At 41.9% G+C, this 18,229-nt stretch overlaps 1 protein-coding gene across 3 annotated transcripts in view; it reads left to right on the top strand.

Annotated features, from left to right (window-relative positions):
• Window positions 1–18,229, top strand: part of RNLS (renalase, FAD dependent amine oxidase) — a 278,831-nt gene that overhangs the window by 242,107 nt on the left and 18,495 nt on the right. For 2 of the 3 annotated variants that reach the window (XM_042960459.1, XM_007079260.3), the window contains exon 7: window positions 15,517–16,168. The exons of the other annotated variant lie outside the window; for it this stretch is intronic. In XM_042960459.1, coding sequence (XP_042816393.1) covers window positions 15,517–15,669 — 153 coding nt within the window. In that variant the 3' untranslated portion in view covers window positions 15,670–16,168. Of the gene's footprint in view, window positions 1–15,516; window positions 16,169–18,229 lie in introns of those variants that run through there. 3 annotated transcript variants of the gene reach the window in all.

Below are 18,229 nucleotides of genomic sequence, written 5' to 3'. Positions count from 1 at the left end.
GATAATAGTTAACATTTTTGCTCTGGTTTTAGAAAACACTTTTATATTCTTTTCATTTGATCCTCATGACGATGCTGACAGATCAGGAAGTAAATATTATACTCTCTTTGCTTTAAATGAAGAAACTGAGGCTCGTGGCGCATGGTTTTGCCTAACGTGATGCCACTAAGAAGTCGAAAAATAGAAACTGGAACATCTCATTTTAGATTCAAAAACCCACGACTCGCACCGTGTACAGAAACGGACTAAACATGGATCATAGACCGTAAAACCTTAAACTATAAAACTTCCAGATGAAAACATAGGAGGAAATCTTTATGATCTTGGTTTTGGCAAGCATTTCGTCAATGAGACACGAAAAGCAGAAACCATAAAATAATAAATTGATAAATTGGGCTTGATGAAAATTTAAAACAATCTCTTTGAAAGACACTGTTAAGAAAATGAAGTGACAAGACACAGACTTGGAGAAAAAACATACATGTGATAAGAGACTAGTATCCAGAATATATGAAGAACTGTCACAAGTCAGTAATAAGAAAACAAATGACCCAGTTATTTAAAAATGGACAAAAGATTTGAAAGAGCACTTCACTAAAGAAGAGATAGAAATATAGCCATGGACATGTAAGAGTTCTACAATGAAAACTATAAAACATTGCTGAAAGAAATTAAAGACTTAAATACAGGAAAATACACTGTGTGTTCATAGATTGGGAGACTTACTTATTTTTTTAAGTAAACTCTGTGTCCCTCGTGGGGCTCAAACTCATGATCTCAAGATCAAGGGTCGCATGCTCTATCAATTGAGCCAGCCAGGTGCCCCAGGAGACTTAATATTTTTAAGATGGCAATATTACCCAAAGTGATCTACAGATTTATTGTAATTGCTATCAAACTCCCACTGGCTTTTTCAGAAATACCCCAAAATTTGTATGGAGTTGCAAGTGACCCCAAATAGCCAAAACAATCTCAAAAAAAGAAAGCTAGAAGACTCATACCTTCTGATTCCCAAACTTACTACGAAGCTACCCTAATCCAAACAATGTGGTAATGGCATAAGAATAGACATATAGATTAATGGAATAGAACCACGACTCTGGAAATAAATGCACACCTATGATCAATTGATTGCTGATAAGTTTCCAAAAACATTCAATGGAAAACAACAGTCTACACTGTGGTGGGACAACTGGATATCCACATACAAAAGAATGAAGCTGGACCCTGAACTCACACCGCACGCAAAAATTCACCCAAGAGGATTAAAAACCTAACTGTACAAGCTAAAATCATAAAAATCTTAGAAGAAAATGTAAGGATAAATATTCACCCTTGGTAATGGTTTCTTAGACATAACATCAAAAGCGTAAGCAAGAGAAAAAGTAAATAACATGGACACAACTTGTGTCACATCAAAATGTCACAACTTGTGTGCATCCAAGAATTATCAAGAAAGTAAAAAGATAACCCATAGAATGGGAGAAAATATTTGTGAATCACTTATATGATAAGGGTCTACAATCCAGAATACATAAAGAACTCTTATAAAAACTCAACTGCAAACCATCAAGCAATCAATTTTAAAATGGGTCAAGGACTTGAGTAGACATTTCTCCAAAGAAGAGATACAAATGGTCAGCCAGCCCGTGAAAAGATGCCCAATATCCTTAGTCATTAGGGAAATGCACACATTAAAACTGTAACGAGATACCATTCACACCCACTAGGATGACTGTAATTTGAAAAAAAGGAAAGAAAAAGGAAAAGAACAACTGCTGGTAAGGATGTGTATAAACTGGAATGCTCCTGCCTTCCTGGCTAGAATATAAAATGGTTTGGACACTAGAAAACGGTTTGGCAGTCCCTCAATAAATTGTACATAGAATTGCAATATGACCAAACTATTTTCCTCCCGTATACACAAAAGAATTGAAAACGTGTGTTCAAACAAAACCATATACACAAACACTTAAAGCGCTATTCACCGTAACTAAAGATGGAGACAGCACGGATCCATCATGGACATGAATGAATAAACAAAATATGGCATGTCCATAAGATGGACTATTATTCAGCCATGAAAAGCAATGAATATACCTCAATTAAAACATCAGTTGTTAGGTGGGAAATATGTCTTCAACATATTTCTAAGAAGAAGACCTATGGGAAATTATACAGAAATATACATATTAAACATTTGAAGGACAAAAAAAGCAATGAGACACTGATAGATGTTACAATGTGGACGAATGTTGAAACCATCATGCTAAGTGAAAGAAACCAGCAGACACAAAGGCTACATCTTGAATGATTCCATTTATATGAAATGTCTCGAATAGGCAAACCCATAGAGACAGAAAGCAGATAACTGTTTGCCAGTGGCTATTATGGATAGTCACAAAAAAGAAGAGATTGGATGGCAAGTAAGCACACAAAAAAATGCTCAACATCATCGGTCATCAGGGAAATGTAAATTAAAACCCCCATGAGATGTGGCTCAAATCAGAAACTCTGAAGGTACTGGGCCCTGGCAAGGATGTCAATGGAATCCTCACGTGTCACTGCGGGAATGTGGAATGGCCCCACCCCCTTTGGAAAAGAGTTTCACAGTTTCCTACAAAGTTAAATATACACTTACCATCTGACCCAAGGACCCCACCCTTCAGGATTTATCCAAGAGAAATGAAGGCATGCATCCACATAAAAACTTATTCGCAAATGCTCATAGCAGCTTTATTAATAATTGCCAAAAAAAACCAAAAAACCCTGGAAACAACCCAAGTATTAACCACCTGGTGAATGGGCAAAAGGTTGCACATCCGTAAATGAAAAAATACTCAGTAATAAAATGAAGCAAGCTACTACTATCTACAATAGCATGAGTGAATCTCAGAAGCATTATCTTAGCAAAAGAAGCCATGCTCAAAGGCTGTCTATTGTATCATTCTACCTGTATGGCTTCCTGGAATAAGCAAAATTGTAGGGACAGAAAACTGATCAATGGTTGCCAGGGGCTACGATTGGGAGAAGGGAATGAACTACAAAGGGGCACAAGGGAAATGTGGGGGGCGGGGGGGCGGGTGACAGAAATGTTCTTTATATTATATTTGTGGTAGTTAACACGACTGTGTATACTGTTGAAATTTATAGAACAGTGAGCATAAAAAGGGTGAATTTCACTGCATATAAATCACACCCAATTAAGCTGGTTTTTAAAACCCCTTGTTTTTTTATCCTCCATTATTTTCTCTCTGAGGAGCACAAGTGTTGATCCTTTTAATTTCACAGTATTAACAGTAGAAAGGAGGTTGTTTCTGCATCCGAAGATCAAAATGGCGGCAATCTTTTGGCCAAAATTCTCGCAGCGCAAACAAAAAGCTGTTGGGTCCGTTCAGCACGAGTGAGGATCAGAAGGAAATAATGGCCATTCTTCTGGGTCCTCAGGAAGAGGACGGGAAATGGAGTGGGAGAAGGGACAAGGATTGAACTGGTGGGGAATTGAACAGCTGTTAAATGGGGGAGAAGTAGTGATTAGGCTCACTTGAGTAGGAAGGATGATTTTAGATTTATGTCCAGACGCACAAATCGAAAGCATGTTTGGCCCTCTGCATCCTAGGATCCCGAGCAATCGGATCCTTTGAGACACTGTGGTGCAACATTTATATTTAGGCAAAAACAAAAGGATCCCGATCTGGTAGATCACCTCATGGCTGGGAAGTGGTGTCTGTGCCCTCAGCCCCCTCCGCAGGCTCGGTAACTGCTAGGAACACAACACATGTTTGAAGAGTTAATGCATGCATGTACGAAAACTTGCTGAAGGGCAGGACAATTTTCTATTAAATTAAAAACTCTAAAGGGGACTGTAATGTGACTGTTGTTTCGTCTGTTATTACTGCAACAGCACTAGAGAAAACAGTATCTCATTCTTTATTGTGTACTTGTGAACAACTCCTCATCGAAACAGACCACTCCGGTGATTCCTGGACTTTGAAAGGTAGAATAGATCTAAACAGATTTAATGTGGACTTCAGGAATTGAATATACAATTTCAGCAAAGTGCGTCCTTCGCAGCTGAAGCCCCCACTAAAGCTGTCGCGTGGATCATATAATTGATTTGTGGCACTTTCTGCCTGCATCTACCCCATGGTTTATTAAAATAGAATAGACAAATACCAATAAAGTGAAAAGCTCCACTGAGAATTGGCCAAACCACATCACTTTCTTCCCATATAGGGTATTCCAACCAATAGTCATTTTACAGCGGCTCTCTGTAGTACCAGATACGCAGCCCCGCAGCCAGGAGCCCACAACACAGGCAAACTTTCCCCTAAAGCACGACAAAGAAACGGGCTTATGAAATCACCATTAAATATAATAGAACACCGGAGAGACGAATAGAACCGGAGCAAGATGAGATAATGAACATAACACGTAAGAACCAATTAGAAACGTACCATCTCTGCGGGAAAGCACCCGTGTGTTGATAAAGCTCTTTACGAATATTAAGTACTGTAACTAAGATAATATAGGACTGAGAGCCTCAAAAATCAGTGGCCAAAAGGAGTGCAATCTTTTTTAAGGAAATATATCTAAAAATAGACGAAGCGGGATAATCGGCACTCCAATTTATCATGATTATCCCAGTTCTCAGTATCACTTATCTTCAATAATATGCAACGTATGGTTAAGAAATAACCCATATCATCACTTTTCTTAATAATACAGCAAATATATTCCATATGTGTGTGATTTCTGGCTGCGCCACAAAAATCTGAGCACAGAGAGCTGACTGTTCTATGAGAGAATTTTTTTTAATATAGACATAGATTGGCTAGGTCACCCAGAAAAATTGGTTTCTTTTCTCCCTGACACCTATAGCTTTCTAGAATGTATTCACTGTGTCCCAGGAAAGAAAATTATATAAAGGATTATTTAGTAACTATGTCTGCACAGGCTCACTGCAGCTTTGACATTAAACTGGAAATATCATGGACCGTGTCACTAGGGTCTCCATTTTTAAAAATAAAGGCAGGGGTACCTGGGTGGCTCAGCTGGTTAAGGGTCCAACTCTTTGGCTCAGGTTGTGGGATCGAGCCCCGCGTTGGGCTCCTCGCTGATGTGGATCCTGCTTAAGATTCTCTGTCACCCTCTTCCCTCTCGCCTGCTCATGCTCTCTCTCTCTCTCTCTCTCTGTCAAAATAAATAAACATTAAAAAAAGTAAAGACAAACATCTGTAGATCCTATCACACACATATGCATATTCATACGTACACGCTCATCTAGTGATATCTTACACACTTCCCAGGTTGTCGTTAACAGTAAGTAGCATTTTATAAGGTGAAGCCGAATTGTCTGGGTGGGAAGCCATCTTCATTCGCTCTTTGAAGTTCAGGCTGATTCAGACGTTCTTGGTGACTTTGCCTGGTACCTACAAAAGGTGAGCCAGACAGAGGCGGAGAATTCCGCTTTCGGACCATCAGAACAAGGAGTCTGGGGCCCGAAGGGCTGTCTCCTGGACAGTTCAAGTGCTAAAGAACTAAATGACAACTGGCAGGTATTAAGCGTTATAGAAGAGAAGGAAGTAAATAGCATGATAACTCAGAAGGTAAAGGAAGATTTAGAGACTGAAAAACCAAAGGAAATTATTTTCATAGAGAGAGAGAAAAAAAGTTCCTCCATGTTTAAAGACCTTTTGAATTCTGAGACTTTAAAACCTTCGTAAGTTCTAATTAGTTTTTTTTTTTTTGGCCCACATGCACACATCCTTTGAGTAAACATTTATTCAACAGCAGCCACGTACAGCGGAGTCAGAGATGCTGGGAATACGAAAATGAATAAAACAACCTTGGTAGCTCGCGATTTCTGAGGACACGCAAGGCTTTTCAGTAACAAATATCTCTTACCAAACTGCATTTTAGTGAGTTAAGTGTAGAGGAATCAGCAACATTTTATTGTATTTCCATTAGTCCCCAAAGGGACTTTTATAAAATAAAAGCATAGAAACATTACATTTTTAATTTAGCCAATGGAACACATTTTTTTTACTCAAGAAAAAACCAATGCTCAGGGGTTGATAATATTTTTCACAACTGACCCAACAATGAGGTCTCATCCTGCTCTGAGGCCCTGGGCTGGATCCTCATTTATAAATATGTAAACAGACGTTTCCACTAACATCAGCACAGTCCCTGGTCTCTCTTCATTTGTTTACATTTCTCCCTGTTTTTTGTAAACAGGCATATGATAGATGCTTAAAATCAGTGCCTTGAGAATATGGTAGGAATGGGGAGATGTATACATAGAATCAACACAAACAACATTTTCTCTCTAGGGTCATAGAGTGTGAAGGCAGACATTTATTCTACGTTTGATTAAGTCTTTCCCCATCCCTATTTTTCTCTGCAGCCCTGTGTTTACTACCCGAGTGTTCAGCCACAGGTGAACAGAGGAAGAACGTGTTACCCTAGATTCTAGTTCTGTTTAGATTAATATTTGGCTGCAGGAGGGGCTTCACAAGTTTCTGGGAAATGAGTCGTACACGAGATTTTATTCCATTTTTTAAAAACTGCTCATCCACTCACCAAGTCCAAACCAAAGGTTATGCAGTGTTACCTGAGATTCCTGGTGGTTTTCCAAAGCCTCCCCTCTGCCCTTCCCCCTCGCGCACCCCGGCTTTATGGAAAACAGCCCAAGCGTTTTTATTTCATGGACCAGTAAAATCCCTCTAAATGTCTTGGGAACCAGTATAATATTGCTCTCTTTGCGTTCTGCCCTTAAGAATTTGAGAAGCACAAACACAGCCTCCAGAATTTAATGGAAGGGATAACCAAAAGAAAAAAAAAATAGTAAAGATGTAACCTCATACCCGATTTATAAATAGAATACATTCGGCTCCGTGAAAAAGCTCATAATTCTCCTTATTTTTTTCTCTTCTTGCCATAGATTGACTTTTGGGAACCACTGCCTTTGAGCTTTGCATCGGGGCTATAAAAGAATAAGTTAACCAAATATTCCATTTCTGCTGTTTATGTACCATGGCATGGGTTCAGGTTTATGCTGGCGGCCGAGGAGAGGAAGTGAAGAAATGTATGAATCAGCCCCACTGCATCTCAGCCTTCCTTGCTGTTCTCATTGCCAGTGTGGTCAGTACCCCCCACACACAATGGTCTGGGGAAATGCCCGCAAAAGGAGATGTTCGCTCAGAGTTTGCCCCAACCGAGTTAGTGTGCATCCAGGAGACAATCAGGTTTCCCTGGACTCCGGGGACAATGGGAGGAAAGAGACGCCCTCAGACATTGAAATGGATAGAAATCAATTTAAATATTCAGTGTGGCTATCGAAAGTGCAAGTGATGCCTCAGACATCTCCATTTGTCCAGACTCGGGCATCCCACGTCCAATTAACGTGACCCTCCGGAACGTAATGTAACACAAGAGAGTCATAAAATTGCTCAGTCTTTTGTAGCACCTGAGGTTTTTTTTTTTTTAACGTGAATTATTTCAAATGCAATTGAGAAATAGGAAATTAGGGTCATAGGCGGATCGTATTGGTGTCGTACGTGTTTATGTTTTCAAGTGACCGGGGTAAGTTTTCTCACAAGCAGAGACGAAGCTTTGGCAAATAGGAAAATCTAAGAAAAAAAAAACTTGAAAAATCTCCGGAGGTGCCTTTCTTTAGGGCAAACGGTGGTTGTCACAGTGGCCTTAACAACTGTTGGGGTTCCTGCCACGGTCAACTCTCTGGGGAAATTGTTAAGTGCTAATGAAGAATTCACAAAGATGTCTCCCCTTTAGTGAGATGACGCCTTGATGAAGGCTCCCTCCTCGATATTTTTAATTTAGATCAAAATGATCTCTTTTCAGAGCAACTGTCCCCCGGGACCCACATCTTGGAGGAGGAAGCAGAGTTCAGGCTGCAAAGGTATCACCAGACGCAGAGGCTAGGAGAACACTCCTTGTGCTAGTCACTTTACTAGGATGGGTATTGTTTTTGTGAGTGCTTGGGTCAGGGTTCTAGCAGTTTTGGAAGATCTGTTCCAACTCTGCTTTTCCCACAAGCCCTGATACTTGTGATGCACAGATTTGCAGCATGCAGCTGTAGCCAAAATGCGTGCCTTGTATTTTCACCCGGCAGTCAAAGCCCCGGTGTGACCCGTGGAGGGATGACGGTGTGGAGGGAGGTTAAGAACCAAGGGCTGTAGATGATGATTAGAAGATTATTAGAAAAAATTAGAATTGGGCCCCTGGCATCGTCCAGAGGAAATAGCTCCTGATGTGCTCCTAATTCTTGGCGTTGAAACATGTCCGGTTTAGACAAAGGCGATGCATCAGACTATCCTGGCTTAACGAGAAAAGAGAAAACAAAAAAAAAACAACAGCGAAGAATATTTAATTCACTTATTTCTAATTCCGTGTTTGCAGTCTTCTAACCCAGGATGGGTTTACAGGATTCCCCCTCCAGTGCCAACTCCGACAGACTGGTCGTGGCTGCCTGAAGCAATGAGGTGGGAAGGATGCTGTGGCCACTTCTGGGCTCAGTGGGAGGGAACGCCACAATCAATTAGTGATGGCTGCCAGAAGTTGGCTCGCGGGGTCACGCCGATCATCTAGGACACGGTTGAGGAGATTTGCCCAACCGGTCCTGGAATCGGTACATTTCCCTGTGTGAAGGAGCAAGTCGATTCTCCGCTCACCGGTCTGTCTCTGTCAGTTTCACTTGAGCCTGCGCCTTTTCTTGGGGTTTGGCATTGCTCTAAACCAGCAACGCTGAAGACCCCAGTGTCTGGACCCCGAGACGCCGTTACCAGGAAAGGCCCTGCTTAAAGAATCCTGTTTTTCATTAGCGTTAGACTTGCCATGCATTTACTCACATTAAGTACTCACCAAACCTCTCCCCTTCCCCCATTTTGTATTTGCCATTATTTCACCCATTGTGAGATGCCTCCAAGTCGGTATGCATCAGGACACATCAGGAGGTTGTTTTCACACGAACTTGGCGATTTCGGGTGGTGTAACGTGGGACCTCCCTCCACAGCAGCCCCTTGATATTTTAACGAGCAGGTTATCTGAGGACCATTTGAGAAAAGCATACAAGTCGTGGTGGCTCTCACCCTCAGAAGACCTCTCCTTCCCACCGAAGAGAGAGTGCGTGGTTCAGAACTTGCGAGACAGGTATCAGTGGCTCCCAGAAAATTCGAGCATGGGGGCGCCTGGGTGGCTCAGTCGGTTAAGCGTCCGACTTCAGCTCAGGTCATGATCTCGCGGTTCGTGAGTTCGAGCCCCGCGTCGGGCTCCGTGCTGAGAGCTCGGAGCCTGGAGCCTGTTTCAGATGCTGTGTCTCCCTCTTTCTCTGACCCTCCCCCATTCATGCTCTGTCTCTCTCTGTCTCAAAAATAAATAAACGTTAAAAATAATAATAAAAAATTAAAAAAATAAATAAAACACTTTACTTAAAAAAAAAAAAAATGCGAGCATGAACAATTCGGTGGGTCACCCATGTAAGAAATGTCACGTCACCCACACTCTAGGAGGCGCAGGGGGCGGACGATGTGGGGAAGACCGTGGATGTGGACAACTCTGAGTTAAAGAGCAGAGAGGTCACACTCTATATGTGAAGACGTTTTTGGAAAGGCCGAGCCTGTGTTCCCCTCTTCTTTCCTTTCTATCTCGGCATAAGATCTACTTGTAGATAAGTCTAAAAGAGCCTTTCTAGTAAGCGTAAAGCTTGGTGCCATGTCGCCGCCATTTTCCATCTCACTGGTACATAAAATATTGGTGCCTCATCCAATCGAACGTGCCTTAGATTCAATGAAAGGCGGTATAATTTGCATTCGTGACAAGTGAGGAAATTCAGTGTTAAGAGCCTGATTGTTTAAACGTTGTCCTCATTTTCTTATCAGGTTGGTTGCACACCTAAGATTAGACTCTGTGAGACCTCAGTTCTTGCCCAGCTCTGTATGGATATCACTTAGTGCCGTATTTCAGAAAGGTGGGTTTTAAGCAACCGAATCTTGGGCTGGACAGTCCACTAGAATGAATCAACTTAAAATATAGCCATGCTCTCGGCCAAACAGCAAGATCGTTCTGTTTGGATAGACATCTGACAGCCCGAGGACAGTCTTCTGCTGTCAGCTTAGGTGTGGAAGGAAGAATGTGCATAGTCATGTATGTACTGGAATTTTTTTTTTTTTTTTTTTTTTTTGCTAATTATCACCTTTGCTTTGTTGCTAATCGCCATTTTGAATTTTTCTTTATGTTTATTTATTTTGGGGAAACAGAGAGAGAGAGACAGAGCGTGAGCAGGGGAGTGGCAAAGAGAAAGGGAGACACAGAACCCAAAGCAGGCTCCAGGCTCTGAGCTGCCAGCATAGAGCCCGACACGGGGCTCGAACCCGGGAACCATGAAATCATGACCTGAGCCGAAGTCAGATGCTTAACCAACTGACCCCCCACATGCCCCCGGAATTGCCATTTTGAAGTCGCTGTTAGCCTTCTTGTCTGTGCCTCTCTTTTCATCTTTAATGAGAACACTTTTTGTGTACATCATTATAGCTAATAAGCACGGTACGAAGAAACAGGTTAAACTGTATAAAAATGGACAACATTTAGCATTCCTGACCTACAGAATCAGCAGCTTTGTGTGATTCCACTTAATACATGACGCACAAGATGTTCACATAAAGCAGCTCAGCTCACAGCCCGAGACGCGAGGAGAGGACAGCCCTTCATTCATCATTATTGAGAACATTCTAAATACAGTATCTCTTCCATTTGAGCTGCTCCCAGCCCTGTGGGAGCCTCTGAATAACACTTTTTGTGTAGATGGTTCCCTGCGAAGACCTTCATTTGATCAACTGTGTGTACAATATTGTCTTTTTTTAAAACTCAATAAACATTTATTGCACACTTAATAGGGGCTAGGCACCGTTCCCAGACTTGGATACAAGGATTAGTGCATCCCAAGCCCTGCTCTTAGAAGCACACAATCTAGAAGAGAGACAGACCGGACGTAATTACAGTGCAAACTAACAAGTAACATCATAGATAAAAACAACACCCTGAAAAGATACTTAGCCTGCCTCTCAGGGCACGAAGACCTCAGAGCAGGCGACATTTGTGTTAGTTCTTGAGGGATGAGCAATTTTCTTGGCAGGGAAGAAAGGAACTGCAACGTCACTGCGTGGGATGGCTCGTTCAAAGTCACAGAAACATGACAAGGATGGGCGTTTCTGCAGAAGGTCAGGGCGAATGTAGACAGGACACATGGCGAAGGTGAAAGGCAGGACAAGAGAGGAGGCTTGAATGGAGGGAAGACATGGTCATGGAAGGACTTCCACGGGGAGCCAACGAGTTTCCGTTTTGTGCCGCAGGTGGAGAGAGGCGTAAAACACATTCGCAGGGGCTAAGATAGCTTAGAAATAAAACTCCTTTTTCTGCTTTGAATTTATATGTCTGGTCCAGTCATCACCGAAGCATATAGAAGCATTGCGTTAGCGACCCAGAGCGTCAGCTGATACAGCAGGACTTTTTTTCTGACCGTCCCTGACCCTCCAGACACAACCTAGATTTCCAAGGGGGCAGTTCAGCCCTGCCACCCGTCCGAAACATAGCCATTGAGCTGTGGTTCCTCACTGTGGCTGGAAGCGCAGTGACAGCCTGTGGCTTTGGCCACTGCGTGCCCCTCCAGCGAGGGGCCATCTACATCACTCAGGGGAAAGAACTTGCGAGCACACGCTTCGTGTTTTCGTACTTTCCTCGTTGGGTGATTGCAAAATGGACGATCGCACCTCAACGCGGGGAGACTGATTTCCTCCAAACTGCAGACCGGCTCATGGGTGGCCGGGTCTTCCAGCCGCGTGACCTGCCATCTGGCATTTGCCACTCAAAATGCCACTCATCAAATAGAATTCCATTATACGTAGACACACACACGTATGTATACGTGAATACATATGAAGGGGTTATCCCATTTATGTGAATTTTCTAGGTGCATTAAGCTAAGAAGCTGTCAAGTTTTTTGTTTTGTTTTAAAAATTATACATACATACGTGCATGCATTACTTGGTGTTATACACGTGTGCATATGTACACACGTATATGGATGAGTTGTCCCATTTATGTGAGTTTTCCAGATGCGTAAAACTGTCAGTGACTATCACGCATTTGTGTTTGTTTCATTTAAATCGCGTCTTCGTGGAAATGTTTCTGAAAGTGTTAAAAAGATGAGTTCCAGAGTCTGCTTGCTCTATCCGAGTCTCTTTTTCCTCACCTCCTAGCTCTCTGTCCTGGGGCAGGTGACAATCTTCCCGAGCCTCAGTGTTCTCCTCTATAAAATGAGAATAGTCGTAACCACCCTGCAGGGTTGCTGTGTTCATGAAATGGGTGCACACGTAAAGCACTTGGCCTGCGGTGAACATTCGAGAAATGCTCACAAGTGATATCTTATGCATATTAGGACTGGTTCTTGGATACTGGGACATCATCATGAGCATTAGTGAATGCAGGAAAACATAGCAGGCACCCTCAGGGCCTATTAAGAGTCAAAAAATTCTTTGCCCCTCTACTCAATGGCACCAGACTGCCAAGCTTCTTCCCAGCCTCATCTGGTTTTTGAGTGTTCCTATAGCCTCCCTTGCTTTCAAACTATTTGTTACCACATTCTGAAGTCATTAATATATATAAGAACCTAAAGGTTCTTCCCTTAGTATTTGTTCTTCCCTTAGTATTTCACCGACAAATCAAATAATCCAACCTGTTTAAATTCTGTCTAAAGTAAGAGTTTAAAGGTTCTGGTTGAACGCCCAGGTCTGTTCTTCAGTGTCTGTCCTCTGTGCTGTCTCTTTGAGCCTCTCAAAGATCGTTTCAGCTGATTTCAAGATTCTCAGCTATGGAGAGACAAACAATGCATGATCTCACTTATATACGGAATCTAAAATAGTCAAACCCATAGAAACAGAGAGCAGAGCAGTGAATGCTAGGAGCCGTGGGAGAGAAAATGGGATGCTGGTCCAAGGTACGAAGTTTCAGTTACACAGAGCAAGTCCATTCAGGGGAGCTAACCTACAGCAACACAACTGTAGTTAACAAGGCTGTATAGTATACTTGAAATTCACCAAGAGGATACATCATAAAGTGATTCACCAAAAGGAAGGCGGGGGGGGGGGGGGAGGAAGAAGGAAGAGAGGAAGAGAGGAAAGAAAAGAAAAGAAAAGAAAGAAAGAAAGAGAGGGAGGAAAGAAGGAAGGAAGGAAGGAAGGAAGGAAGGAAGGAAAAGGAAAGGAAAGAAAAGAAAAGGAAAAGAAAAGAAAAGAAAGAGAGAGAGGAAGGAAAGAAGGAAGGAAGGGAGAAAAAAAAAGAAAGAGAAAATGGAAACTATATGAGCTGATATGTTAACTTGATTATGACAACAATTTTACAATGTATACACGCATATCAAAACATCACGTTGTACACCTTAAATATATACAATTTTTATTTGTCAGTTATACCTCAATAAAGCAAGGAAAAAATGAAATCGCAATTGAACACAATAAGCTAAAACTACGGCATAATTTAAAACAAAGATTATCTACAACGTGTATGAAAGGTGCTGCTCCTGTCAGATGGCCTCTAGAAAAGTGAGAGGGCACTCTTCAAAGTTTACATCGAATATGCGCAACACGGGGCTTTAAACGTCCATATCTTTAGAGATTCAACAAAGGAATAGTTGTACCTAACTTCTTTTTTTTTAAGTTTATTTATTTATCTTGGGGGATGGGGGCAGAGAGAGAGAAGGGGAGAGAGAGAACCCCAAGCGGGCTCCTCACTGTTAGTGCAGACCCCAGTGCAGGGCTTGATCTCTCAAACTGGGAGCCAAAACCGAGAGTCGGATGCTTAACTGACTGAGCCACCCAGACGCCCTCCCAACCTCTTTTTTAAAGCAAAATATGGCCTGTAAATAAAAAAAACCTCTGCAAAGTTTTTCTGGTTTTAAAAAATTGTAAAAGCATGTACTAACTCAACCTATCTGGAACCAAATCTCAGCCCCATAATCCAAATAGTATAATCCAAATATTTCTTGATTTTTTTTTTTTTTGTTTTTGGTAATTTTTAAAATAGCAAATCTTCGTGGGCCTTAGTCTGTTCCTTTCCGTGAAAACGTGTAAGAGACCAGAACTGCCACATTGTCGTCTGTGTGAATGGCATCCCCTGAAGTTGTGCCGGGAAGCAACCCCAAATGAGATTGCCTTTTTTTTTATAGGGGAAGAGATTTTATTTATTTATTTATTTTTTGAGTAAACTCTAGCCCCGATGTGGGGCTTGAACTCACAATCCTGAGATTGAGCCACATCCTCTACCAACCGAGCCAGCCAGGCGCCCAGAGAGTGCCTTTATAATAAGTTTGTGTGATTTGCATTTTAGGGGCTTGGGGTGCTTTCGGGGCCAAATCATCTCACTGTCCAAAACGACTGTGTTCACCCCCCACCACCCGGCTCACTCTCCCAGCTCTCAATGCTTATTAGCAACACTCATCCCAAGTCTGAGAATATGTATTTTTTTTCTCCAGGAAATAACCTCTATGCCCTTTTCACCATTTCAAATGTTATAAACCTGGTTCTATAAAATAAAATAAATCCCAGACTTCAGCTAATTCTCTCCCTTTTGGCTTATTAGTAAGTCAGTTCTACATTTTTAATAGACCTGTGTTTATAAGTTTTATACATTTTAATTTTGAAACACTAAATGCCTCCTAACTTGCCTTTCAGCCCTGTCCCTTCCTCTGATTAGCCCTACCACACACACACACACACACACACACACACACAGTGTGACCAACCCTACAGTTTCCTAAACACACATTGTTCTCTCTTGCCCATGGACTATGGGGTCTTTGCACATGCTGCTCATTCTCTTTGGAAAGGCCTGTTTCCTACACTGGTAAACTCCTATGCATCCGGCAGAACTCAACTGAAATGACCCGTCACCTCCCCTTTGAAGGTTTCTTTATCCGGCTGTGCTGGGTTGGGCACCCCCCCACCCCAAGGTAGCACCCTCTTACTCACCCTGCCTTAGCCCTTAGACACTGTTATGTGCCAGCAGACCGTGCTGGGCTGGAAAGTCCTTCGGGATACAGTCCTTAAATCTCTGCTCTGTTTACCTTGTCTAGCACATAGCCGGGACCCAATAATCGGTAAATGATTTCACAAATATCATTCCCCCCCCCCTTATCAAAAAAATGGTGTACCTTCAACTAATTGAGCATATCGTGACCTACTATTTTTGAAGTTCAACACACTTGGGTTCAGTGTATCAACCACCTGAAAATGTCGACATTTGAGAAGGTCAGTATAAATACTTGGGTGAGGGGAGGGGTTTAGGGGTCCTCGTTTTGTGCGCCGTTGCTCCTTGAGAGAGAACGTGATTTCTGCAGGTAGAGAACTCCTCCCCGGGTGAGTGTTGACATCACGTAATGGGGCAGAGAACGTCAATCGCAATCCTTTTGTCTGTTGTTGTTGTTGTTTTTAACTTTTTTAGGTGATAAGTGCTCCTGCCAACTCTCGTGGCCAGTTGACTCTTCATCGGGAACCTTTCCTTGTGTGTGGAGGGGATGGGTTCACCCAGTCCAACTTCGACGGCTGCGTCTCTTCTGCCCTGTGTGTTCTAGAAGCTTTAAAGAACCAAATTTAGCCCCTGGATCTTTATTCTCTACCTGTGCTTGGGGTTTCTGGTTTCACAGTTCTCTGTGAGAGATTACTTTGTTTTCTATTTTGCTGAGAGAAATTACTGGAAAATTTTCCGTATGGAGTATAAAATCGATTTCGTAATTTTGATAGTTACAACCCAAATTGCAATGAAGATTCTCTGTACAGTACACCTTTCACGGGGTTTCTGAATTGCCATGATTACTCCTTGTTAAAGAAAAATAAAAAATAATGTTTAAGAATAACAAATAACCCTCCCCCCCCCCAAAAAAAGGATGTCAAATCAAAATAATAGCTCATGTTCCAAAACCTTGATTCTTTTGAGAATTTCAATTCCAAATAAAGAATAATTAATATCAATTCTTCATTTTCAATCTTCGAGCATGACCTTGATTCAGTGTTTTTGCAGATTGCCGAACTACTCGATTCCCCTGAACTGTGGATAACGGAGGGTACTTTCTGTGTCTCTCAAGTTATTAAATGATCCTGACCTGTAGGTCTCAGGTGTCGTCATCTCCAGGATTGTGGTTTAGAGGGCAATCGACTGACAAAGAAACCTGTCTTCACATTTTCAGAAAATAACCAGATTCAACTGGACTTTCCAAGTCATACGATAGTTTCTAACCTTAAAGAAAAAAATTCAGGCTTAATATGAATGTAACAATTAAACAGAAACCGAGAGAAAATATATCGATCTTTATCTTCGGCTGTCTCTGATGGCTGGTGCTATTACCTTCACGCGCTCTCCAGGATGCGCTGTGGCATTTAGACTGTGTCAGGTTTAATGAATTTAATACAACAAGAAAATTTACTGAGCTAGAAAATAGATGCACTTAAAATAGTTCAATATTTGCCAGCTTAGTGGTTCAGCATATCACCCACATGCTTCAGTGACCCACATGCTTCCTGCCAATGACTGGCTGGAGAGAAATTGATCCCCGGCCTTCTAAACAAGCTACTTGTTGCTAATTTGAAAAGCAAAATGGCGAGTGCTATTTTATAATTGTGCAAGGAAAGAAATTATTGTGGCCTCTCAGACTATGAACAGTTCAACAAAATACTTCTTACCTCGGTGGTATTGAAGGTTTCAGACTCACATGCCTTGTATCATATATACACCCACATTGAAAGCATGGGCAAAAATTGCTTATGTTGTAGCACAAAGCAGGCTTTGTGATCCTACGGAATGTTGTTACATGTCCTTTTAGCCACCAACTCATGAAACACTGAAATGCCTACATATGGTCAATGTCACTTATTTTTGAAAGCAGAGAAAGAAAAGGGGAAATTAAGTGATTTCTGGTGTGATATGATGAAGAATATTGAGATTCCTTTAATCATTTTGGCCCCTATTTGATCAATTTGGTTTTACCCTTAAAGTATAGCAGAAAAGACTCAAATGTGTTAACCATCTTGTTTTTAATGAATGTAATTCTGGAGCCATTTGACAGAGAGCGTCCTGAAGCCTGAGGAAGTGTTATGTGTGTCTCATGAATGGACGTCCTCCAAAGAAAAGAGAAAGAAAATGACCTAGAAAGTTGGGATGAGTTACTTGGAGAAAAGATTTTTCTAAGTCATTACTGAGGGCTTTTAAATATCAATTCCTTCTGAGTATGTTTGCCTAATAATGCTGCATCTGTTTTGAGAACTCTGTGGCAAATATGGGAAAAGACTCAGCCCTGCCTGGTTGGTGGATCATTTCAGTCATTTTGAAAACTCATCTTACATTTAGATCCATCTCTGTGAGGAAAAGACCAATTTCCTAATGCTCAAATAAGGAAACAAAATTTATCCAATGCTTGTGTTCTTTATTTTCATTCACCTCTTTCCCTTCAGAAATTGAAATGGTTAGAGAAAAATCTGGAAGCCATCCCAGAGGGCCACAAAACTCAGATGGCCAGGATGCCCTGAACGACCCATCGCTGGGGTGTCCAGTATGCCCCCCCCCCCGGGGAAATAGGAGTCAACAGTATTGGGAGAGGTGACCGGGGCGTGTGTCTGTCAGCCCCATAGGACCGCACAGCACCACGGTATTTCCAAACAAGAACGTTTATTAAATCAAGACAGCCACGGAGAGCCGCTCTGTTTTGAAAGGAGCGTATTTAAGTGAGAAACGGCTGGAGCAGTGGGGTGATTTAATACTTGTTAGCTGATAAATATAGCCTCCGCCAGAATAAAACTTTATGATGCTGTGTTGAAAAGCTTAATTACTAAACCGTCTATGCAGGTCTTTCTTGCTCAGGCAGCCAGGGTGACAAATTATAGCAGTGGAATAGTATTTTTCACCTCTGGCATTTCTGAAGGGGAGAAGTATGTCTAGAAACACCGAGAACGCGGTAATAATCCCAGACCAGATATTACTGGGGGGGGGGGGGGGGGACACTTCATTGAGTCACTAAGCCTTCTGTGCAAAATGCCATCATCCGCACCCCCCGCCTACCCACTACCTTGCTAAGCAAAAAGAACAAGGTCAATTTCACATTTATCTGGTGTTTTATACTCGTCCAAGTACAAGTATATATATATATATATATATATATATATAT

This window comes from Panthera tigris, chromosome D2, assembly GCF_018350195.1.
Source record: "Panthera tigris isolate Pti1 chromosome D2, P.tigris_Pti1_mat1.1, whole genome shotgun sequence".
Taxonomy (NCBI): domain Eukaryota; kingdom Metazoa; phylum Chordata; class Mammalia; order Carnivora; family Felidae; genus Panthera; species Panthera tigris.
Note: the sequence above shows the minus strand (reverse complement) of the source record. Positions and strands in the feature narration are given on the sequence as shown.